Source organism: Rattus rattus, chromosome 16 (genome assembly GCF_011064425.1).
Source record: "Rattus rattus isolate New Zealand chromosome 16, Rrattus_CSIRO_v1, whole genome shotgun sequence".
Lineage (NCBI taxonomy): Eukaryota > Metazoa > Chordata > Mammalia > Rodentia > Muridae > Rattus > Rattus rattus.
This window is the reverse complement of record NC_046169.1, coordinates 25128099-25153452: the sequence shown is the minus strand read 5'-3', so window position 1 is coordinate 25153452 and position 25354 is coordinate 25128099. Positions and strand designations below refer to the sequence as shown.

The 25354-nt window shown below is 50.1% G+C and overlaps 1 protein-coding gene across 1 annotated transcript in view; it reads right to left on the bottom strand.

Annotated features, from left to right (window-relative positions):
• Rimbp2 (RIMS binding protein 2) overlaps nt 1-25354 on the bottom strand; it is a 105830-nt gene that overhangs the window by 58771 nt on the left and 21705 nt on the right. The window contains exons 3-4 of the mRNA XM_032887187.1: nt 19460-19574; nt 1776-1880 (exon numbers count right to left, since the gene is read on the bottom strand). Coding sequence (XP_032743078.1) covers nt 1776-1877 — 102 coding nt within the window. The 5' untranslated portion in view covers nt 1878-1880; nt 19460-19574. The remainder of the gene's footprint in view (nt 1-1775; nt 1881-19459; nt 19575-25354) is intronic.

Below are 25354 nucleotides of genomic sequence, written 5' to 3'. Positions count from 1 at the left end.
GACAGAGAGACAGACAGAAAGAGACAGACAGACAGAGACAGAGACAGAGAGAGGAAATGAGTAAACAGGCGGGGCTGGTCCTTTCTCAAATCTGATAGATACTCAGTCAATATCACCCTAGGCTCCCAGGGAGCCATCCGTGAGGAGCCATATCCTGTCGCCCTTAGGAGACATCCTTTGTATTTCTGCAGACTCCTTATCTGTCTCAGATGGACCCAGCCTGGGGACGTGGCTTACAAACTACAATGAATAGACAAGAGGCCTCCTGTCCCTCCCAGCCCCCGAGAGGAAGATAAGAATAATATCCTGACAAAATATTGTTTCTCAGGTATGCTGGCCAATTTGTTGTGACAGGCAGTAGGGTTGTGACAGTTTCCATGAACAGTGGCTTAATGAAATCTCTACCTAATAAAAAGTCTCGCTTATCGACTAGAAAAGGGGTTTCAAAAGTCAGCCACCTGTTGCCTCTGGCTGATAGACTCTGATTTGGAAAAGCAGACAGATTTTTATTGGCACCAAGCGTCCCTGTTCCCTGTGCGAGCAAAGAGTCATGCCAACCATTTGATGGTTGGCATGGAGTCATGCAGAGGGTACAGGAGTCACCCACTCCACTCTCAACTCATCCTGGCCAGTACTGAGCCGGGGAAAAAAAACACCCACAGCCTAGCCTCGAGTTCCATGGATGCTCAGGTGTGGGTGGTATTGTACCTCTGGTACCTTTGTGGGTACGCTCTCCCTGCAGGGGCCAATTGCTCGCTGTTAAGAAAATGAATGGGACCAGGAGGTAGGCATGCTAGACTTCAGGCAAGAGAGGAGAGCGATGAGGGCCAGTCAGTCTCTGGTCTCCATATTCTAATTCTTTAATGCTCCCTCCTCTCAGCCCCTGTTCTTGCAATAGGGACCTTCCTACCCAGGAAAGAGACAGGACAGCAAAGCAAGCACAGACTGAGATAGGGATGGGCTTCCTCAGCCCTACCCACCATTATAGTGTGGTGGGAGGTATACCCTGCTTCCTGTTGTGTCTCCTGTTTTCTTGGCTTCTCTTACTTCTTATCTCCTCTATGTCCTCTGTCTGTCTGTCTGTCTGTCTATCTGTCTATCTATCCATCCATCCACCCATATATCTACCTACCTAATGGAATCTTGCCATACGTACAGCTAGGTTTATCACTTATTAACACATGTTAAAAAACACCCAACAGCAGCTATTCCGTGATGTCCCAACAGGCCATGTCAGGAATGTGCCAAACGATCCCAGCCAGAGCCTGGGTTCCTGCCTTTCCCTTTCCCTGGGACAAGATTTCATCCCAGGCTGGAGTGAATGAAATCAGGGAGGCAGTGAAGCAGCCGCTTCCTGGAGGCTGAAATGAGACACGCCCCTTGCAGGAGCTGCTCTGACATGCTTTTCCTGACAGAGCCCAGCATCTGATGGGACCGCTTTGCAAGGTTTGTGGGTTACAAGACAGTACCTGGAGTAGGCCTAGGGGAAACCAGAGCCCACAGGAGACTAAAGGCCATGAAGGGGCTTTGCAGCCATCAAGACTCAAAGTGGTGCACAGTTAGAACCACCTCCCCAGACCCAGCAAGCATGTTCACATGCACACGCGTGCACACACGCACACACACACACACACACACACACACTTCACCCTCCCAGGCCCAGCACATACACACACCCCACCCTCTCGGCGAAGCGCACAGGCACACAGACAGACAGACAGACAGACAGACAGACAGACACACACACACACACACACACACCCTCCTGGGCTCACCTGCTGCAGAAGCTGGATCTCCTGCTGCTTGGCATTGAGAATGGCCAGGGCTTGCTCATGCTCCAACTCCAGCTGTTGCCTTCGCTCAGCAGCCTCTCGCATATGCTGTGGGGACAGGGAGGCCCCTGAGCACCTGCTGCCCACCACCGTGCATGGCGGTACAGCAGGCTTTCTCTGCACCCCCACCCCCAGGAGCGGCACGACACGCCCGCCTCCTCCTCTCCCAAGGTTTCTTCCCAGGGAGGCAGAGAGATTGGGAAACCCTGGTCCCCGGGCACCCTCCCCTGCTTCGGCTGTCTATATTCACAGCGCAGGAGATCTGGCAGAGCTGCGGCTCAGGCAGAGGGAACCTCCTCTTCCCACAGCGTGGCGTGGGAAGGCGTTCACGTCTCTCCCTCTGCTTTAGCGCAGGTATTTTGCAAACACCAGCAGACAACGCTCATATCTGTCCCTGCCCAGCCTGCCCTGCTTCCGTCTTCTTATCCGCAGCAAAATCGCACGACCCTCCAGTAACACCGGAGGTGAATACCATAGGTGTCGCTTTTTTTGATCATGGGGAAACTGAGGCGCGGCCTCACACAACAGGTAAAGTGCCCATCTATCCGGGACAGACATCAGAATCCACAGAACCCCAGAGACCCATGTGTTCACCCTCGCTGTCAGCTGCATCCTTCCAGGATAAAAGCACGCAAAGGGTGGGCTTCTCTTTCACCTGGAACCACCCAGCCATCCTCCTTGGAAAGACAAGGTTCAAGCCCTCAGAAGCTCAGGGGCTCACTGTGGATCTCTGATCACCTCGAGCCCTCTCCGGAATCCCAGTCATGTGCGAGGTACTTCTCAGCATGAAGACTGCTGGACACAAGACATTCACGTTTAATTTTTGCTTCTTTATTTTTTATATTATGAGACGTCTGGGGCCACTTTTCAAAAGTTTTAACTGTGTGTGTGTGTGTGTGTGTGTGTGTGTGTGTGTGTGTGTGTGTGTGTGTGTGTGTGTGTGTGTGTGGGGGGTGTGTGTGTGGGTGTGTGTGGTGTGTGTATGTGTGTGTGGTGTGTGTATTTGTGTGTATGTGGTGTGTGTGTGTGTGTGTGTGTGTGTGTGTGTGTGTGTGTGTGTGTGTGTGTGTGTGTGTGTGTGTGTGTGTGTGTGTGTGTGTGTGTGTGTGTGTGTGTGTGTATATGTGTGTGTGGTGTGTGTGTGTGTGTGTGTGTGTGTGTGTGTGTGTATGGTGTGTGTGTGTGTGTTTGTGTGTGTGTGTGTGTGTGTGTGTATGTGCTGCATACACCCTGCGTGTGCCCTAAGAGGGCGGACACGGACACTGGGTGTCTTTCTATCACCCACAGCCTTACTTTTGAGACAAGGTCAATCATCAATCCGAAACTCACTGATTGGCTACACTATCTAGCCAGGAAGTCCTCAGGAGCCTTCTGCCTCTGCTCCCCCATCCTCAGTGCTGAGTTCCAGGCTAGGGCCTGGTTTTTCACGGGTTCTTGGGATCTGAACTCAAGTCCTCGCACTTCTACGGAAAGTACTCTATCCACTGAGCCATCACCCCACCCTTTAAAGGCTGAACCTTTCCCCTCCAAGTACAAGTTCCTTCTGAAGCAGGAAGGTTTCAACACACAACACTCAGGTACCAGAAGCAGAAGCATCCAGCGGCCCCATCAATGTGGCTTTTCTATCTGCAGTCAACCCTTCAGATCCGTGACCCTCCTTCTTGGCTTCTTCTGAGGATCAGGAATGTACTCATGTTATGATGAAGGGGTACCCTAGCACCTGGGATAGAAACCCGTCCTGGCTGCTTGAATTGGTTGATGAGTTGTTATTATTTATCTGTTTATTTTAATTTATTCTTATTTTATGTTCATTGGCATTTTGCCTGCATGAGAGTCTGTGGGAAGGTGTCAGAAGCCCTGGAACTGGAGTTACAGAGAGGTATGACATGCCACATGGGTCCTGGGAATTGAACCCTGGTCCTCTGGAAGAGCAGCCGGTGCCCTTAACGGCTGGGCCACCTCTCCAGCCCCCTGTAATTTATTTTTAATCTGGCAATTTTACTGAGTCTTGGGTTTTTGTTGTTATTTCGCCTTTACTATCTTTATTTAGTTGGCTTTGGAATGACTTACTGATTAGTGACAGGTGGCCAAGAATTTGTAATCCTCCTGCCTCAGCTTCTAAAGTACTCATATAATATGCATGTAGCACCGTGACAATCTCTAGCCCAGGCTGGCTTGGAACTAACTTTGTAGTTGAGGATGACCTTAAATTTCTAATCTTCCTGCTTCCAACTCCCAGGGCTAGGATGCAGGTGTAAACAGTCACCCTTGTTCTGTGCGTTACTTGGAGATGAATCCAGGGCCCACACCAAATAGCATGTACCCTACCAACTAAGCCACACACACCCCATCCCCTGATGTCAGAGTTTTAAAGAATTTCAGCTAAATCATGAACTAAGAGGCTTGTCTCAGGGGGAAGGTAAGTGACAATGTCCCGTGAGCATCGCCACCTCTCGGCACCAAAAGATCCACTCTCCTCAGAAATATCAAGAAGCCTGTTTGCCATCGTGGTGAAGGATTCTTATCCTACAGCACTCTTGATCCATGCTCTACCTTGGAGTTCTACCCCAGCCCCACCCTGGGGATTCTAGGCAGGGGCCTCAACTGAGCCACCATTGAGCCACACCCCACGTCCCACCCCTCCCTGGGGGATTCTAGGCAGGGGTTTACCACAGAATCACGCCTCCTGCCCCTCACTGGATTACAGGTGTTTTACCACTGAATCAAGTTCTCCCATTACCATTAAATTCCTCACTAGTAGATTCCTCTAGGCATATACTCTACCACCAAGCCACACTCCTAGCCCCTCACTGGCAGATTCTCCACACACACTCTACTGCTAAGCCGAGTCTTCAGCCTGGGCTGAGCCTCTCTTTTCCCATGTACAAAAAGGGTTTAAGCTGGTTGTTTATCAGCCTGGAAAAGTGAAGTCTTCCCTGAGTGCAGTGTTCAGGCACCATGACCTCTGTGTCCCCTCTACTGTCTCCAAAAGTCACTCCTAGGGAACTCCAGAGCTGTAATTATCCTGCACCTCCGCAGACAAAAGTGATGGTTTCACTGTTGCTATGGAAATGCTCCTGGGAACTCAGGATGCTGGGAAAACAGAACTCCCTAAGATCTGAACAGAATCCCATAAGAGAGTTGCTGTAACATATTCACACTGGGGCTGAGCTGGGTCATTCCATCTGGGTGAAGACAGCAGACCACCGGGCAGCCACTGAAGGCATCCTGGGGGTTTTTCTCAGAACCTTAGGGAGATCCAAGCCCTAGCTTCTCGAGTCCCCTACACACCAAAGCTTGGTGTTGACATACACCACCACCTCCTCCTCCTCCTCCTCCTCCTCCTCCTCCTCCTCCTCCTCCTCTTCCTCCCCCTCCTCCTCCTCTTCCTCCTCCTCCTCCTGCCACCATATCTAGATGACACAGTACACCTGATACTGTGTAAACTGTCACACTGTGTTAAGGGAACAACAAGAAAGAATAAAGCTGCACCCTTCGATACAGGTGTGTGCTTTTAAGACATCTCCATTCATATCAACTGAATCCTTGGACAGGAGACCCACAGGTAATGTGTCCGTCTGGACCCTCCCTTGCTGCCTGCTCTAGTGTTGTGTCCTTCCAGTCTGACTTCCTGAGCAGGAAACGGGACAGGGATGTTTACCTAGGCTCTTCATGTCTGCCGGTCTTTATGTTTGGTTGGTCCTGCCTTGCTGTGGCTTCCAGTTTGAGACTGGAGAATTTTTTGAGGGGGGGGAGGGTTTTAAGACAGAGTTTCTCTCTGTGGATCCCTGGCTATTCTGGAACTCACTCTGCAGACCAGGCTGGTCTTGAACTCAGAGATCCACCTGCCTCTGCCTCTGCCTCTGCCTCCAAAGTGCTGGGATTAATGGTGTGCACCACCTCTGCCTAACTGGGTCTGGAGATTTCTTAACCATCCTCTTTGTAGCCTTTACTTCTCCTGAGCCTCTGTGTGATTTTACTGACCAGCAGCAAGAGGCACAATGCATTCTTAGGATACAAGACATGACAATTTCCCCATCCCACAACAGCAGAGATCCTGGATACATCCATTAAATTCTATAGGGAGGGAAGGGAGCAGAGACTAGGACCAGAAGTGGGGTGATGATATAACCTTCAGAGCCCCCCACCCCTACCCCGTGGCATACATCCACCAATCAGTGGAACTTAACAGTCCCACAGCTTCCAAAAACAGCGCCACCATCTGGCAATCAGCTGTTCAAGCATATGCTCCTATGAGGGACATTTTACATTCAAACCACAGCCCCTCCAAACACCAACCAGTGAGGTGACCAGGAGCTCTGCTGCTAGCCCCACAAGTAACCACGGAGCCCTTGGTAACATGATGGCAGGAGGTGAGACACAGGCTGGCCCAGCCACATGCCAGCATTTTATCAAGTTGGTGCCGCTGTGGTTGCTACTCCACAACAGACTCAAGAGAGGGCAAGTTCATTGCTGACCACCACACAGCTAGAACACAGCAGAGCCTGGACACCATCTGGGAATATCAAGACGCAGAACCTGTGTATCCCTGACCACCACCATGGCCATCTCCAAACTCCAAGAGGGGCACGTGGACATCTTCCCACGCCATGGACCCTGTGCGTGGCCGGCCGCCTTGCAGCTGTTTAATTGAGCTATTATCTCAGCTAATCTCTGTGCTTCTGTTTATTTTGGAAGTGGGCGCTGCTAAATGTAGCCCGGGCGCTCTTTATTTAGTGCGAGCAAGGAAGTGATTATGAGAGGAGGAGACCAAGCGCCTCACGAGGATGCAGGAGATGGATAGCCAATCGCAGACAAGGCTCCAGATGCCGGGTTGCAGGCTTTGGGTCCTCAGAGGTTGCCAGGGAAGCAGACACACAGGCTTCCCGCTAGGAGGCGCAAAGCTTATGTGGCCCTAGCACCAGGTAGAGGTAAGGTGCTTTTGCCTCCCCCAGGGAAGTGTTGGCAGAAAGATATAAGGGAACAGGGGAGATGGTTCCAGCCATTAGGACTTGAGTTCACACCCTGGAACCCACATAAAAAGCCAACTACAGTGGTGCTTGTCTATAATCTTAGCACTAGGGAGGTAGAGGCTGCTGGTCAGCCTAATCGGAGAGCTCGGGGTCAGAGACCCTGTCTCAAACAAACAGTGAACAATTCCTGATTGCTCAGAATTCTCCAGAGGAACAGAAGGTATAAAATGAATCTGTGTATATAGAGAAAGGAGACTTATTAGAACGGCTTACAGGCTGTGGTCCAGTTAGTCCAATGGCTGTCTACCAGCAGAAGGACCAAGAATCCAGTAGTTGTTAAGTCGGTGAGGCTGATGTCCCAGCTAGTCTTCAGTAAACACCAGCATACCACAGAAGAAGGCTCTAATGCTAGTGACAGAATGGACTTGCCATCAAGAGCCAGCACAAACAGGCAAAGAGAGTGAACTTCCTTCTTCCGTGTCTTTTATACAGGCTGCCGGCAGAAGGTATGGCCCAGATTAAAGGCGTCTTGCCCACCCCAAAAGATCCAGAGTAAAAGGGGGTCTTCCCACTTCAGATGAATTAATTAAGAAAAATCATTCACGCATGTATCCAGCCACTGGGTTTTAGTCAGTTCCACAGGTAGTCAAGTTGACAACCAAGAACAGCCATTGCGAAACCTGGAAAAAGACGCCCAAGGTTGTTCTCTGGCCTCTACACGTGCATGTGTTCATGGACACACACAAACACACACAGAGGCGCATGCACATGTGCATGCATGCATGTGTGTGCACACACACACAGGGTTGAGGTAGAAAGTGTATCCTCAAAGGACAATAGACTGAGGCCTTTTAAACAGCTAGAGGAAAAGCCTGACTAGTAGATGTCCTTGCCAACCCATGTCCCTCTGTCCAGCCAACCCATGTCCTCTCAGTATTGTCCCACATATGTCTCCGTGCTCACAGGACCTCCAGAAAGAATAGATTCCACCCACGTTCCCATTGAGAACATCCATACGCCCATCAGCTCTGGGCCTGCCCCCCTCACTTTGAATCCCCCTGCAAACATGACAGGTTCCCGGTCCCTGGACATCTATTTGTGGGGATCCCACTGCTCCCATGGGTCCGTAACAATGGCAACGGCTATTCCACTGTTTCTGTTCTTCCTAGACCTGCTTCCCCATCCTCATTACCACTTATACGCTCGGCTCCCAGAAGAATCTTCTCCCTCTGTTTATTGTCAGTCTTTACTTGTGAGCCTTTAGGAGTCCAACACAAAACACAGCTTTAGCTTATCCCAGAGACAAATCCTGATTTCTCTACCAGAGATGTTGGAAGACCTCAGCAGATACCAGCATCAAGCAACCAGCTCCCCTAGCTAAGGAACTGGGAGCCATTCCTGGTCTCCTTCTGTCTTCATTCAGTACCCTAGACAGTAAAAGGCCTCTTTGCCCCCCAGTCTTCCTCTACACACACTGTGTGTGTAGAGACATGATCATTCATCTCCTAGTCTCCGGCCCTGCCCCTTCTTTCACAGTCCCTGAGAGACAGCTCCTAGGCAAACCATCCCCTTCCCCCACACTGTAAAAGGCACAGCAGCCACCACCCAGCTTGGGAAAATTTAAACTGTACCACAGCTAGCAAGAAATGCAGGGCCTAGCCTTGCTACTGGCCTGAGCTCCTCACGTGCCCGCCTCAACACCAGGCTTAGCCACTGTGACCTCTACTTCTGTACCAGCACCACCCCTGCCTTAGTTAGGGTTTTACTGCTGTGAACAGACACCATGACCAAGGCAACTCTTATAAGGACATTTAATTGGGGCTGGCTTACAGGTTCAGAGGTTCAGTCCATTATCATCAAGGTGGGAGCATGGCAGCATCCAGGCAGGCATGGTGCAGGAGGCGCTGAGAGTTCTACATCTTCATCTGAAGGCTGCTAGAAGACTGGCTTCCAGGCAGCTAGGGGATAAGGGTCTCAAAGCCCATGCCCACAGTGACACGCCTACTCCAATAAGGCCACGCCTCCAAATAGTGCCGCTCCCTGGGCCAAGCACATTCAAATCACCACAGCCCCAATGCAGATCTCAGTCCATACCATGTCTCTAGGCCCACACAGTTCTCTCCTGTGTCTACATGGCTGGCTATCTAGTTGTGCTTAGTTGATGTCGTTTCTCCTCCGCTGACCTGTGATACCACACAATGGGATTGGAGCTTCTGTGGCTGGGAAGGATGAATGACAGTGCAGTCGGGGCCACTCTTCCAGCCCACAGCTCTGTTCTCTCCTCTCTACAGCTTCTGCCAGCATTCTTCCACACTACATCTGCTATAATGGCACCATGGAAGTTGAAGGAACCTATGTCCCCAATCACTCTAGGTGCTTCCACTTATGTGTGCACATGTGCTAAGAAATTTAACCAGTGGCCACGGGCAGAGAACCCGCAACAGGCTTGACTATGGGGGAGATTAGTGATGACTGAGGCCTCAAAACCAAACCGCTGTGACCAGACCCACACTAGCTCACCTGAAGGACTCCTACTTCTGGAGGAGGCACCCTCATATGTCACACACTCTGGCGAAATGGCTTCCCAGCTCAAGGAGTGTCAAATGACACAGAAGGTGACAAGAAGCTTCAGCCAAATATAGGAGTGGGAGGAGGAACACGAAGAGAGTCCAGTGTGTGAAGTTCTTGCCACGCAAGCATGCAGAACTGAGTTCAGATCCTCAGCGCCCACAGAAAGACCTGGCTGTGGTCACACCCATCTGTAACTGCAGTACTGGAGAAGCAGAGACAAATGCACCCCCACCCCCACCCCCAAGCTCACTAGACAGCCAGTCTAATGAAATCAGTGAGCGTTGGCTTCGACAGGAGACATTGCCTCAAAAAAGGTCAAGGCAAGGCCCGGAGACATGGCTCAGTGGTTAAGAGTTCTAACTGCTCTTCTAGAGATCCTGAGTTCAATTCCCAGCAACCACATGGTGGCTCGCAACCATCTGTAATGGGATCCGAAGTCTTCCTCTGGTGTGTCTGAAGACAGCTACAGTGTACTTATAGATATAAAATAAATAAATCTTAAAAAAAAAAAAAAAGGAAGGCAAAGTGTTGGGGAGATGGTTCTGTGGGTAGAGGCTCTGAGGGGTTGAATTCAACCCTTGGTTCCCACAAGGTGGCAGGAGGGGATTGACTCTCACATGTTGTCCTAGCAGACATGTCCTTGCACACATGTGCAGCATGAATGTGCACACATAGAAACAGACATAGATAGATAGATAGATAGACAGACAGACAGACATATAGATCGATAAGAGAGGAGAGGAGAGTCTTGATGTTGAAGGTCATGGATCCAGGTAAGCAGCAGGCACAAGGACAAATGAGACAGAACCTGGGGGAGCCGAGAACTTCATGCATCTGACAGCCAGCCCTAGGCCAGAGCGAGAGTTGAGATGTAGACAGAGAAGGATGAGTCTGCTTTTCATGTTGGCCAAGGCAGTCATGACCCATGCTGCAAGTCCTCACCCAGATCGTGCATGTCTCTGAAATAGGTAGTGAATCACAGGCTGTGGGTGACCATGGAAGAGGTTCCCTTTCTCACGACCCATCAACCCAGCTGGTACATTCTGGGCTCACTGCCTCAGGAGGGAGAGACACGACTAGACTAAGAAGAACAAGGAATTCTCTGGGGCTCAACCTGATCACCTGCACACAGACAGAGAGGAACAGACACCGTCTCTGGATGACCTGATCTTTATTGACAACTGGATTTAGAATCTCCTAGAGAGGCACTCTCTGGGCACGACTTTGAGGGTGTTTTCAGAGATAATTGACAAGGGAAAGCCTCATCCTGAACATGGGCAGTGCCATCCCATGGGCTGGGGGTACTGAATTAAAGAAAAGTGAGAAATTGAGTTGGGGGTAAGGAGGTTGGTGTGTGTGTGTGTGTGTGTGTGTGTGCACACGTGCACACATGCGCTGCAGTCTGGTCTACAAAGTGAGTTCTGGAACAGCCATGGCTACACAGAGAAACCTTATCTCAACAAACAAACAAACAAACAAACAAACAAGAAACAGAGAAATTAAGGCTTAGTTAGTTAGGCATGCTTGCCTAGCATACATGAAGCACTGGGTTCAGTTCCCTGCATTGTATGGTATATTCTGTGGGCATATGGACCTGGGTATGATGGTACACATCTGTAATCACATCTATAATCCCAACACTTTGGAGGATTGAAAATACAAAGTCAGCCTCAAGCTTAGGCCAATCTGGGCTACATAAGACCTTGCCTCCAAAAGAAAGAAAGAAAGAAAATAAAGGAAAAGTTAAGCAGAACACCATTTTTTTTCACATGTATAAAATAAATCTTTTTAATGCTGAGGATATATGACTGTACAGAGGTTAATAGATATTTAGTGTATGGTTTTCAGTTTTGAGACTTATTAAGGTATTAAGAATAGTTTCAATTTCTTTTCTGCTGTTTATTTTATTAATTTTTTGTTCTATTTCTTCCTTTTACAAGCTTGGGGCTTTCTCTCTTTCTCTCTCTCTCTCTCTCTCTCTCTCTCTCTCTCTCTCTCTCTCGGAACACCATTATCCATCACTTTCTGTTTCCCTCCCTACTGAGATATTAGAAGATAAGGAATTTTAGCTGCAAGCCCCTGCCTCTGTAGAGTTGACTACCATCATGACTTTCTACCACAATGGACTGTAGCCCCTCAGACCATGAGCCAAAATGAACCCTCCCTCCCTTAGGCTGCTTCCGCCAGAAATGTTTTTATTACAGCAACATGTCCAATAGCTAATACAGGAAGCCCGTGGCCAGAGCAGTATTTGAACCAATTCTAGTCCTCTGGCCTGATCTTCCATTTTATTCTTATGAGTCCTCCACTTTGTGAGTCTCCCATGGGTCCCATCCATAGCATGAAGTGTCCCCACAGTGTCACAAAGTCATTCCCGCCCTCCTTCCTAGTATGTTAGGCCACCAAGCCTCTCTTCTTGCTCCTCTGCCACACAGGTTGGAACATGAAGAGTTGCCAAACTGGTAGCTATGGAATCTTGCCGAGGGGCAGTTCTCACTGTCTCGCACATTGTATCCGTGGAGGTTTGAATGAGATGTCCCACATAGGATATTTGAATACCAGGTCCCCAGTTGGTGGCACTGTTTGGGAAGGCTTGAGATGTGGCCTTGTTGAGAGAATTATGCCACTTGGATAATTTAAAGACTCTCACTACTTTGAGTTTGGTCTCTCTGCTTCATGTGTGAGCTCAAGATGTGAGAGCTCAGCCTCTGTTCCTGGAGCTATCATGGACTCTTGAACCCTTTGGAACCGTAAGCCCAAGTAAACCCTTCCTTCTGTAAGTTATCCTGGTCAAGGCGTTTCATCACAGCAATAGAAAAGTAACTAAGACACTGTCCACATGGTCACAGTGTTGGCTATCCCTGAGCATACATGATACAGGCCCCCTTGAAGAGCAACAAAAAGCCCTGGTTCCCCAAAGGCAGTATATCTACCCAGTGCCATGCCTGGCTCCCAGAGGACCTTCTACACAATTAGAAAGCCTTATCATCCGAAAGCAACACGAATTACAACACAATAGAGGGGGAATCACTAGCCTACAGCACGATTTATTTTTAAAGCAATGGTATTTATAGCTGGAGGTCAAGATTAACATGGCGCTTAAGTTGCCTACGAATGTCAAGGGCAACCTCCTGAAGAAGTATGGCTGCCAAACGATACAGAGACAGAGCTAGCTGAGCTCTCCCCTCCTCTCCTTCCTCAGGAAGCAGAGGTGTGTGGTCCCGGGCTATGGAGTGTCCTGTTGGAATAGAGGCATGAAGAAAACATGCCTTCCCTTGGCCGGTCTTCCACATAATGACTGGAAAATCACGTTGGGGATTCTGTTACATGGTAGTGGTAATGGGGGCGTGGTTTTTTGTGCACACGCGCATGTGTACGCAGGGTTCTGAGTCTGCATCTGCAGACACGGGAGGGAACACGGCAGGTTATTGCTGTTCGGTGTGCCTGATTTCCCGTTCCACGTACACATTAGATTTACTCTCCACGATGAGTCATGAGAGTTCTCAAAATTGGGATCTATTTTCACCCAAAGTAGCTTAGTATCTCAAACTGGGGGAGAGGAAGGAGGTACAGACCCTTAAAGAGTGTCCTTAGGGGCTGCTGGGATAGTTTGTTCGTTCATAAGGTACAGGTGCTCGCCACCAAGACTGATGACCACGGTTCAGTTTCTAAAAGTCAACTTGGCTCAACTCCTACCAAATTGTCCCCTGGCTACATGCTCCACACCTGAGTCCATATACATACAAGCACGCATTGTGCATGTAAAGTAAATAAATACGGTGTGAAAATCAAGATGCAATCTCTGGGCTTTGGCGGCCTCTCTTTGGTCCGCCTCTCTCTAATTCCATCTGAAAACCAGGGTTTGTGCAACTGTCACTCACGAGCACGGATAAAGCTTCTCTCAGCACAATTCACACCCCGGCGCGGTGGTTCCCAACCCTCGGGACCAGATACAGAGACCAGGAATTGCGGTGGGGCGGTGCAGAAGCGAAGTTCGCAAGACTGCCCTCAAACGCCAGTGGCCAGCTGTGTGCTCTGGTGTGAAGGACATGCCTCTCTCGGTCTCTCTCTGTCAGGAGCCATCAGGGAAGCAACATCTAGTGTCTTCAGCCATCAGGGCTAAGACAAGTGGCAGAGCAGTGTTTGGAAATGGAAAAGCCAGCGTGTATACGTGGCCATTGGAATAATTATCCATAGACTGATGTCAAACAGTAAAACCTAAGACAGGCATCCTTCCCTTATAGGACGTCAGGTCCGCGCCATCACACTCGGAAGGCAGTGTGAGCTGTAAGGTCAGAGGATTCAGACAACCGTGACCACCAGACACCTGACTGATGAGTCCCGTTGACAGACACAAATGCCCACCCCTGCCTGCCATCACCTTCCCCGCATCAGACTGACTGGGTCAATTCCTCCTTATGTTCCATCCAACAGTGCGTGAAGACATTTCCCAGTGGTTGGTGAGGATGTCCCAGTGTGAGCTTAGAGTCCGCTGCACTGAGGATCCTGTGGTCACCATGAACTATTTCCAACACAAAGGGATTGCCAAGTCCAGCTGTTCGCCCTGTTTTCCTGTCACAGGGTGGTCCCTAAGCTCTGCTAAAACCCATATCCAAGCCTCATAACATCCTGGCTTTGCCCTGACTCCGCCCCGACTCTGCCTTGACTCCGCCCCGACTATGCCCTGACTCCACCCCACCAACTCCGCCCCGACTCCGCCCCGACTCCGCCCCGACTCTGCCTTGACTCCGCCCCAACACTGCCCTGACTCCTATTGCCACCTCCAACTGACAGCAGTTCCTGTGGCCTCCACCTTGAACTCAGATCCAGAACATGAACTCCTCTCACCCTGATGGGCACCGCTGCCACTTCCTGTCTGGTCCCCTCATCTCTCGGGAACAGATGTGATAAATAAGGCACCCAGATTCCACCACACCCGTGTGTCTGGTAATGGGATATCCTCTCTCTCTATTTCTTTGTGACCTGGCTAGCCTAGAACCTGCTTGGGACCCCATCCCAGAACATGGTGGCAGAGCCTTGTACCAGATGCAAGTTGCTCCCTGTGGGGACATACCTGCTCCTGCCTTGCTTAGTCCCCCATGCCACTGGGCAGACCTCACAGGATAGAGAGCTAGGAGCTAGGTAGGACTTAGGTGGCCATCAGAGCACAGTAATCTAGTCCAGCTGGGTTGGGCTGCCTCCAGATACAAGCAGCAGCCTTGGCTGGACACTGAGACCAACAACCCACCCACCTGGACTGGAGAACAACAGTGGATGTCTACAGCTTTAAACCACCGAGTCTGGGGACAGTCCGTCACATGGTATCACTGTAATAGTAAGAAACAGACTGGGTACCCCAAGATCCCGAGGACAAAACCTCAACTCCTCAGACGTCCTGTGTTTCTATGTGGGAGTTCCATTCTGTTGATATTGATGATACCCCCACCTCTATTCACTTGGAAACATCCTCCCTCTGCTTGGCAAGATCCCAAGCACATATCTAAGATGCATATCTAAGACGTTGACCCTGTCTGCCCATGGGCCTTTTCCTTCGAGCACCGTCACCATGAAAGACTATGTGTGCCGTGTACTTGGTCAGCTTGCTATTGCAGTGTGTGTGTGTGTGTGTGTGTGTGTGTGTGTGTGTGTGTGTGTGGGGAGGTGGGTGATAGTCACTACCCAGTGACATCTGTGAGTGACCACAGTCCCCTCACAGGCCATGGTACCACTGGAAAATATTTTTTTAAAAAAATATTTATTTATTTATTATGTATACATCATACAGCTTTCTGTCTGCATGTGTGCCTGAAGGCCAGAAGATGACCCCAGATCTCATTAGAGATGGTTGTGAGCCACCATGTGGTTGCTGGGATTTGAACTCAGGACCTTTGGAAGAGCAGTCAGTGCTCTTAACCACTGAGCCATCTCTCCAGCCCACCACTGGAAAATCTTGCTGTTCGGATCCCACTCAGAAACCCTGCGATGGTTCTATCCCTTTGACAATGACACCTAGGACCCAGTATTCCCAGAAAGAGAGTAGATGAGCAGTCTCCTTAAACCAGCTACTGTCCCCCGATGGAAAATGGACAGCATCTCGTGGTGTTTAAAATGGCATGGACTTGATGGGGTGGGGACCTCACAGGTTCCCTTTCCACTTTCTACCATTAAGATGTTTCTTGAGTCTTCCTGTGTGAGGGCAGCCTGGCCGGACCCATTCTCCCACCTTTTCCTGCTCACAGTTCAGAAGAGAGCCTTAAGAGCCATGTGCTGCCTTTGGCTATTTGTCCGTCCCCAAACATGATTCCCTGCCCTGGTGAGTTTTTATTATCAACTTAGCATGGTTAAGAGTGATCTTAAAAAGGAGTCTCAACTGAGGGATGGCCCAGATCAGGCCCTATGCAAGGAGAATTGTCTTAATTGATTGATACGGGAGGACCCAGTGTACTAGGGCCAATGCCTGTAATCCTGGTTTGATGGTGAAGGAAGTGAACTGAGGAAAGTCTAAAGAGCAAGCCAGTGAGTAAAGCTCCTCCAGGTTCCAGCCCAGACTTCCCCAACATCACAGCAACAGAAACCAAACAAGACCGCTCTGAAAAAAGAGACAATGTTGCCAATGAGCTCCCACGTTTCAAGGGAGGGAAATCCATTCCTTAGCTTCCTGATTTGTCATCCTGGGTAAACAACAGCTCCTTTCTCCCAAAAGGTGGGAACTGTGTGATGGTTCACATCTCTGTTTATATCCGGTCTCCATGGATACACCGAGCCAAGGGAGACTCTGAGAGAAGCCCTGTCCTCCTCCACTGTTCTCCGCCATCTTCATACGTATTTATTTATTCACACTGTTGTTGTTGCTGTTGCTATTATTTTTACTTACGTGTGTGTGCAGGTCTGTGCTGTGTGGAAGAGGGTACGCACTTATGTAGATACAAGAAGGCAGCCTTTGGGAATCCTCTCCTTTCGCCACGTGGGGTACAAGGATCAAACTCAGGCTTTCCGGCTTGGCAGCAAGCCCCCTTACCAGCTGAGCCACATCTCAGAGCTTCTCGCTCATTTGTTTCTTAACCTAGAGCTCACTGATCCATTCAGACCACTGGTCCGCAAGCTCCAGGGATGCACCCCCCGCCCCCTGGGTTTCTGGTGATCCAAACTGAGACCCTTAGGCTTATGCACTGACTGACTGAGTTAGCTCCCTAGCTTCAAATTACTATGTTTTTGTGATTTATTTATTTTTACTTTATGGGTGTGTTGTATATATGTATGTATGTATGTATGTATGTATGTATGTATGTATGTATGCATGCATGCATGGGCATCGGATGCTTTGTTGGTACCAGAAGAAGGTGCCAGATGTCTCTTGTACTAGAGGTAGGGACAGTTAGGAACCACCCCATGGATGCTGGGGACTAAACCTGGGACCTCTGTAAAAGCTGCAATTTGTATTAACTGCTAAGCCATCTCTCCAGCACCAGTCAGTAATTTAGTTTTAAAACACAGCAGTCAGGAGGGATCCAGACCAAGAAGGAGCCTTACCTAACTGGCCTGACCCACAAGAGGGACCCCAATCCATTTTTGTGTTATTCTCCCTGGAGTCTTAAAAAAAAAAACAAACCACACTGTGTATGCTCCATCCCGTCTGTCTGTCTACACCCCTCCCCGTGCTTTGGTCAGGTGGGCTTCATGAAAATTCTTCTTTGCAACTTTATCTGAAATAGCCAGAAACTAGAAACAACGTAGATGTCCCTCGACCAAAGAATAGATTTTCTTTTTTAATATGTGGTACATTTAGAAAATGGACTACTACTCTGCCATTGAAAACAAGGACATCATGAAATTTTCAGGCAAATGGATGGAACTAGAAAATACCGTCTTGAGTGAGGCAACCCAGACCCAGAAAGACACGCATGGCATGGCATGTACTCACTTATAAGTGGATATTAGCCATAAAGTACAGTATACACTTCCCAGAACCAAAGAAACTATCAACAAGGAGGGTCCAAGGGAAGATGGTTGAATCTCACTCAGAGGGGAAATAAAATAGACATTGGAGGTGAATGAAGGGCGAGAACTGTGTGGGAGAGGGGGTAGGGAGGGGAATAGGAGGGATCAAGGTGGGGGCATCTTTGGGATTTGCCAGAAACCTAGGACAAGGGAACCTTCCAGGGAATCCATGAGGTTGACCTCAGCTCAGGCTCTGAGCAGCACGGGTATGGAACCTGAAATGGTCAGCTCTTGTAATCAGGCAAGACTTCCGATGGAGAGATAAGAACACCAACCCACCCACAAGATCTTTGACCCACAACTCTTCCTGCCAACGATCTGCACCGGGACAACAATGGAGCAGAGATCGAGGGAATGGCCGACCAATGACTGGCCCAAACTGAGACCCATCTCATGAGACAGAGCCCACCCCTGACACTGATTAGTGATGTTCTGCTGTACTTGCAGAGAGGTGCCTAGCATAACCGTCCTCAGAGAGGCTTTACCCAGTACCTGATGGAAACAGATGCAGAGACCCACAGCCAAACATTGGGTGGAGCTCAGCGAATCTGGTGGAAGAGGGGGAGGAAGGATCGAACGAGCTGGAGAAGTCAAGAACACCACAGAAAATGGACAGAATCAACTAACCTGGGCCCATGAGGGCCCACAGAGACTGAAAAACTGACCATGAGATAGACCCAGGTCCCCTACATATATGTACCAGATGTGTAACTTGGTCTTCATGTGGGACCCCTAAGAACTGGAGCAGGGGCTGTCTCTGACTCTCCTGCCTCACTTTGCCTAACTAGGCTGCCTTGTCTACCATCAACAGGAGAACGTGCACCCAATCCTACTGCAAGTTAATATCCCAAGGTGGGTTGAGATCCATGGGAGGCCGCCCTTTCTCTGAGGAGAAAGGGAGGGGGGAATGGATCGGGGAGTTGAAAGGGAGGGACTTGGAGGAAATGAGGGAGGAGAATCTGTGACCAGGATGTAAAGTAAATCAATTAATTTAAAACCATCTGCTATAAAGGAAGTAAGAACCATATATATAAACAGTTAAGGAAGTGGTCTGGGACCCAGGTGTCCACTGTCACTTGAACTAATACTTCAGATCCTTAGCTGGCTCAGATGGTATCTAGGAACAGCCCAATCTCAGTACTGCCAGCATTTAGCATGGGATAAGTCTTTACTACTGGGTCCTGACCTGCATGGCAGGAGGTCTGGTGTAGCACTAGTGACACCCCTTCCTATACCTAGCAAGGTACCCCTAGCATCACCAAGTGACCCATCTAAACTGTCCTTCCTGGTCACCCTCATGAGCTGGCTCCAGATATGCAGGATTCAAGGCATGACCTCCATTTAATCTGCCAGATGCTTTCTTTGTTACACAGAGAGAGGTGAGCCAGGCGGCGGTGGTGGTGGTGGTAGTGGTGGTGGTGGGGCAGCCTGTGTCCTGGAGAAGACCCAGTGGGTGGAGTCAACTGCTTAATCACGGATGTGGTTCAATCTCTCTCTCTCTCTCTCTCTCTCTCTCTCTCTCTCTCTCTCTCTCTCTCTCTGTCTCTCTCTGTCTCTCTTCCCCCTCTCCCCCTCTCTCTGTCTTTCTTTCCTCCCCCTCCCCTTCTCCTCCATCCCCCCACTCTCTTTTTCAGAGCTTCCTAAACTGGAAGCCCAGAGAAGAGCCAATTGCCTAGAAGAGCTTGGTTATATCTCCATTAGAGAGCTGCATGGACATACACTTCTTGCAAGTCTCTAAGTGAACCGGCTTTGGCCCCACAATGCTACTTGATCTGACCTGTGGCTATGAGGGTCACACCAGAAAAGAAGCAAATAACCAAAAAGACCAGTAGGGCAGGCGGTGATCCACGCTGTGGTTCATGAGCATTGCGTAAGGCTCAGCTCTGTTTAGCAACCTCAGAGATGGACCATGAAGTCGGGGTGCCTTCCAGAAACACGGCCTCCCACTGTCACATTTACACCACAGACAGTGAGTGTGGCCCCGAATGCCCTGAACTTTGAAGCGTTTCTGAGCCCTTGGCTACTTCCCCACCCCCACCCTGTTGCTGGCTGCAGTAGGGTGGTCACTGTACATGAAGGTCCTACCTTCAGGACCTGTTCCAAGTTCTCCAGTTTGGCTTGGAGCTGGCGTTTCTCCCTCACAGCGAATCGAACTCTCCTCTCAGGTCACCACGGAGAGCCAGGCATGTTCGGCCTTCACCTGTGAGCAGAAGAGACACGGAGGCCATTAGGATCATCCTAGAATGTGAGAGGGTACCACTCTGGTCCCCTCCAGCACCCACACAATCCCTTCTGGAGCAGTAAAGAACCCTGAGTTCCTCTGGACAGACTGCCTAGGTTTGTTCATACAAGGCAGGGCCACCCGGCACCCAGAGGTGACATCCCCTCGTCCCCTCCCATCTTCATCACACCCATACTGATTGGTTCCAACTTGGAATGCAACCCAGTCCTGGTAGATGGGTAATAGGCCATCCCCGAGATATTGTAATTCTCTCCGTGCATTAAAGCATTGGCTGCGGAAGTCCTGTGAGCCTCGTGTGAGAACCTGGTAAGAAGGAAACTCTGTTCCCAGTGTCCCCAGTTGAGAGTAAAGTCTATAACTTCTGTGCAATTTGCCACCACAAGAGAAGAGCAGATCTTGGATGAGCTCAGTGACAAAACGGAGGGCCAAGACCTACAGAGAGAAAGGCTTAGCACCTAGATCCAGCCATACCTGAAGCCGTTTACCTTTCCACCCAAGTTACTCGGGCCAATAAGATTCGTTTCCTGTCCCTTATACCACAAGAATCCTAACAGATAAGAAAGTGTCTCCCAGACTGTCTGGAAGCACCCATTCTTCCACTTAAAACATTTCCCCAGTATTGACAATGGATAAAAAATGGCAAAAATACCCTTTTCTCTGTCTCTCTCGTGGTTTCTCTAAAGCAGGTCAGGGTGTCCACTGATGTCCCTGCACTGGGCTCATTAATTCTTAGGAGGAAACAACACATTGCAACCCAAGGGCAGACTCCTAGCTTCCTTCCCTCCTCCCAGCATGTCAGAACAGACTGTCACAAACCCTTGTTTTCTACCTCCAAGGCCCTCGTTGTCACAGAGACTTTACGAGCTATGAACATTTTCCTTTAGCCAGACAATTTCCCTGACTCCAAGGGAAAGGGGGCAGACGCGTGGCACCGCTGGTGCTTGCAGAGGCTGCTACCAGGGGTCATGGAGGTGACTGGTATGCAGGAGCTCATGCAAGTAATTTTGCTGGCACCCAAGACTTCCGGCAACAAACCTGGAGGATGTGGTGGTCTATTTCAGTCAAATGGTCCTCACACTTGAACCTCAACCCCAGGGCATAGGCTTGCTGGAAGCTGCCATGTTTTATGTCCTCAGTCGTCAAGAGAGCAAGTGGGTGGGGGGTGGGGGGCTCTGCGAAGCCAGAAGTTGGTCTCATGTGGAGACCCGTAAGGCTTTTTGAAATGTTTTCAAGCCCTGCTTCTCCCTTCTAGAAACTTCCTGGGGTTTCCATGGAAATCAAAATAAAATCCAAACTCTTCAAATCTTCCAGACCCTGCAAGATCTCTTTCTCTTCTGCTGGCCTGGCATGTCACGTGCTGAGGACACCCTGGCTTCCATCCCCTAAGCAAATCAAACTCATCCCCACCCCCGATCTTCTGCACTTAGGGACTCGGTTACCTGCCATGATGTGCCTTCCCATGATGCACCGCTCCCGTCCCTACCCAGCTCTGTTATTGTTATCTGTCCTGGCAGTCTGCCCCCACCACAGACGATAATGGAAACCTCATCCTTCCACCTGTCTTTACCCACTCCCAATTTGCCACACTGCTTTTTTTTTTTTCTCTCTCTTCAAACAGGTCTCTTGCATCCTGCACAGAAGCCGGCTCCTGTTGCAAGGTCCCCCAGACAGCACCCATGTTGCTTCAGCTTGTAACAGGACAGAATCCTATGTCAGCTTATAGGGGGAGCTATCCTAGTCCTTACAGTTGTGGAAATACAGCCTTCTCTATTTCCTCACGTGAGGTCCTTCCCTCAGGTGAGGTCCTACCGAGCCTTGCCCCTGTTGCTGTGTCTGAAGGCCATACTCCAACTCCCAACACCCCCCAACTCCCAACCCCACATCTCTTGAGCCTCTGTCCAGTAACCACCCACATTTCACGAGGACCCTGACTCAGTTTCTTCCATTGCTTTACCAGGGACATGGATTCTGTTTTACTCTACTGCTGAGACTGAGAAACCCATGTGCCATAATCCCCAATGACACCAGAGCCCGGTGACAACGGCTGTTGTGAGCAAGCACGAAATGATGTAAGAAAGGTTCTGATTGGTCCTCGTCTAGCCACACGGAGCATACAGTGCTCAGAGAGGGGAAGAACCAGCCTGTTGTCTTGGGCCAGAAGCCACCACCCATGCAGGGCACACAAGCCACCACCCATGCAGGGCACAGCTCAGCAGGGCAGGATCTCATCTGGTCCCTCTCTAGCTGGTAGGCCCAGTCAGGACTCTCCTCTGTAAGTACTCATGAACACACTGCCTTAATCAGAGGCCCAACTCCTCTGGGTAAAGAAGGGCCCTGGAGTTGACAGGCAGAAAGGGGCTCTGTCAAGTGGCTGTTGGTTTCATGGGAAGGGCATAGACCTGTTACCTTGACACGCAAGCCCTCTGAACCCTGCTGCCACTTCGGGGCCTGGTGAGTAGCAGTGGCTTAACTGGCAAAAGCCCAGGACACACCAGGAACCTAGCGCTTTGGTTCACAGGTCCCAGCAGAGCCCAGCCCATGGTGTGTGGGTGGGGGTTTGGTGGGGGATGAGGATGGAGAGACGGATAGATGTGTGTCTGTACAAAGGTGTGAGGCTCGCAGCCCACGTTCCCACGACTGTAAAGCACCCCTTAAAATTATCAGAGATGCACTTGGTCTAGAACGTTCCTCTGGGGACTGAGCCAAGCTGCCTCCTGCAAAAGGGAAGTATTCAAAGCAAGAAGGCAGGCACCCAGAGAGACCTCTCCAGGACAGACGGCGTGGGCTCCAGATGGCCAGAGACAAGGCCACACAGCTCTCCTTCATCCCAAACATAAAATGTCTCAGATCCCTGCGTATATAAGTATCTGAAACCGGGAGATGGAAACTAGGGTGAGTCTTGTGCTTTCCTTTGCTTAGCCTACGAAATCCTAAATGTCTGTCTGTCATCGTCATAAACTTCCATATAATATTCTCAATTATATAAAGCGACTTAACGCCGTCACTTTGCATGCTGGTATTCTAGAGCGGGATGTGGACTCTGCTAGTTGGGCCCCTGGATTTACAGGTTGCAGCTCAGCAGTCCTTGAGCAATGGACTAACCAATAACAACACTTGGCTTGGGCGGGGGTGGGGGTGGGGGGTGGAGAGGTGGATCAGCACCTCCAGGCCTGCATGCTTGCCCCACCAGGCAGACAAAGCTCAATTGGCAATACCAGCCTCTGGGTATCTGTCCGAACACTTCCGGTTCACAGCTGGTTGTAGAGGGAGCCGCAAGGTGCCTGGCAGAGAGACGCTTACCACACTTAGCTACAGCCACCCAAAGCAAACGACAGCCTCAAATGTCAACCTGCCGTGGGACATCTGTCCTGCCTGGGGACAGCTCAGAGCTCTGTCTAGCTCAGCCAACGAAGGAATTAGAATTAGCTTGTGAAATCAGTAAACAGGTGGCTTTGCAAGCCCCAGAGCATTGAGGGCTTTCTGTGTACTGCATTTCCAGGCTCGACGCTCCTTGGCAGACTGTCCACCAGGGGGACCTTGATCCAGTGTTTAATGGTCTAGACCACATCTGGATCCCGGTATCCCTCAGCTCTACGTAAGCTTAGGAAGGGGTATGGAGTCTCATATCCCGCCCCCATATCCATAATTAATGCTGTTCTCTTCACGGGGGTCTACTAAAAAGCAGATTGCAATTCCAGTCCAGCATGAAGGAAGGAAAAGAGTAAGTAACCCCCTGAACACACTGCCTTCATCGGAGGCCCAACTCCTTTGGGTAAAGAAGGAACCTAGAGTTGACGGGACCACCCCTGAAGTCTTCCTGGAAGCCAGGTTTGTATGGACAAGCTCCTGTGCTACTATGAATCAGATGTAACATTTAATGCTGTCCTGGGACTCCCCTCTTCCCAGCTACTCGAGGACACAAGATGCTCAGCCCACGGGAAATCTGGTGAGCTGCTGTCTCCCGTGGAAGGCTCTGAGCCTGCAAGCTAGCTCACCCAGAACTGGGAAGAGAACAGAGCCCAGCCAGGCTGGCAAGGGGGCGGGACAGATCTGGGAACATCTCTGCCAGCCTGCTGTTCCTGTCTGGGCCCCCATGAGTCACCAGGCTCCTCTCTTCATCCCTGCAGGGCGGAAGGGAGGTACTCTCATTGGGCACTTAGAAGCCTAGTCAAAAGATTTCATTTCTTCCCCAGCTCCGAAAAAAAGAAAAAAGAAAAAAAAAAAGATTTCATTTCTATAACTTTAATTGTGTGTGTGTGTGTGTGTGTGTCTGGATGTGAGAATATAGATACGAGCACAGGTGCCCTCGGAGACCAGAGGCATCAGATGTCTCAGTGATACGTGATTGGGAGCTCCCGGATATGGGTGCTGGGAACGCAGGTGGTCTGCAAGAGCGTTAAGTGCTCTTAACTCGGGAGCTATCTTGCCAGCTCCCTAACAGCCTGTTTAAAAAGGAGTGCCGAGTAGAGACCCAGAAGTCTCTGGCCTTTAGGAAAACATGAAGCTGAACTAAGTCCTGCTCTTCAGAAGTAGGGAACGTCAAGCGCATTTCAGAGGCTGGGCAAAGACGTCGCCTCGGGCTGGGACCGCATCTGCTTCTGAGGGAGGGCCGGTTTGCCCAGAAACCCACAGGACCTCCTTCCACAGTGGGCAGTGACTCAAGAAATAGGAATGAAGCTATCCCATAGCTCAGCTCCTTACGAGCCCTACCATTCTTTATCTGATGCTTAAAACAAATGCCACTGTCAATGGAAACTGACTCCCGGGCTAAAAAGGTCACTGAGCTTCCTCCTGTGTGTCCTTAGTGTGAGTGTGCCTGGGTTTCTTTGTGTCTTTCCCTAGAACTGCTTTGAAGAACAGAGGCTGATGGGAGTAGGGTAAAGGGCACTAACCGAAAAGCACACTCATTTTCAAAATGTGATTAAAATATCTACGCCCCCCACCTCAACTATGTTCAAGTCTGAAGATACTGAACAAGCTTGCTTCTCCCCGCCCCCCAGGACTGTCACTCATGTCCAGAACTCTGTCTCCTTAAACAACGACTCCCAACCTCCACTCCCTTGGCCTCAGACACCCGCCACTCCATTTCCTGTCTCAAATTTGATTACTCCAGTGGCCTTGTGTAAGTACAACCAAAGCTGGGCCTCTGATCGCAGCTATTCAAGAAACTTAGTAAGGGGGATTGATGGCTCAAAGCCTGCCTGGAGAGAGAATGAGGACGAGGCCACCTTGGGCGACTCGAGAACCAGTCTCAAGATGAACAGTTAAAAGAGGGCTGGGGGTGTGGCTCAGTGGTAAGCGCTTACCCAGCATTCACAAGACCTTTGTTTCCACCCCCAGTCTGCAAACAAACAAACAAGTAAAAGGCTTGATTGTTCAGTGTCCATTCTAAGGTGGCAGGCTTGCCCTGATGTCCCTAAGGTCCTCTTGTGATGTTGCTCAAGTTGGAATGGCCTCTCATTGTGGACAAACAGAAAACAGAACCTCAGTCAGGCTGGTATGGGAGTGGGAAAGGTCTGGGCACACCCCTGCCAGTGTGCCATTACCATCTGTACCCTGTGAGTCATCAGGCTCCTCTGTCACCCTCACAGAGCAGAGGGGGAGGGAAAGGTATGCTCACTCAGTACCTCAAAGCCTTTAAAAGGGTATGCCGAGAAGGCCACAGGAGCAGACATTTCTGGTCTTTAGGATAAACAAGGTGGGTTGCCTATTCATCATCGGGAGATCTGTGGGTTCCT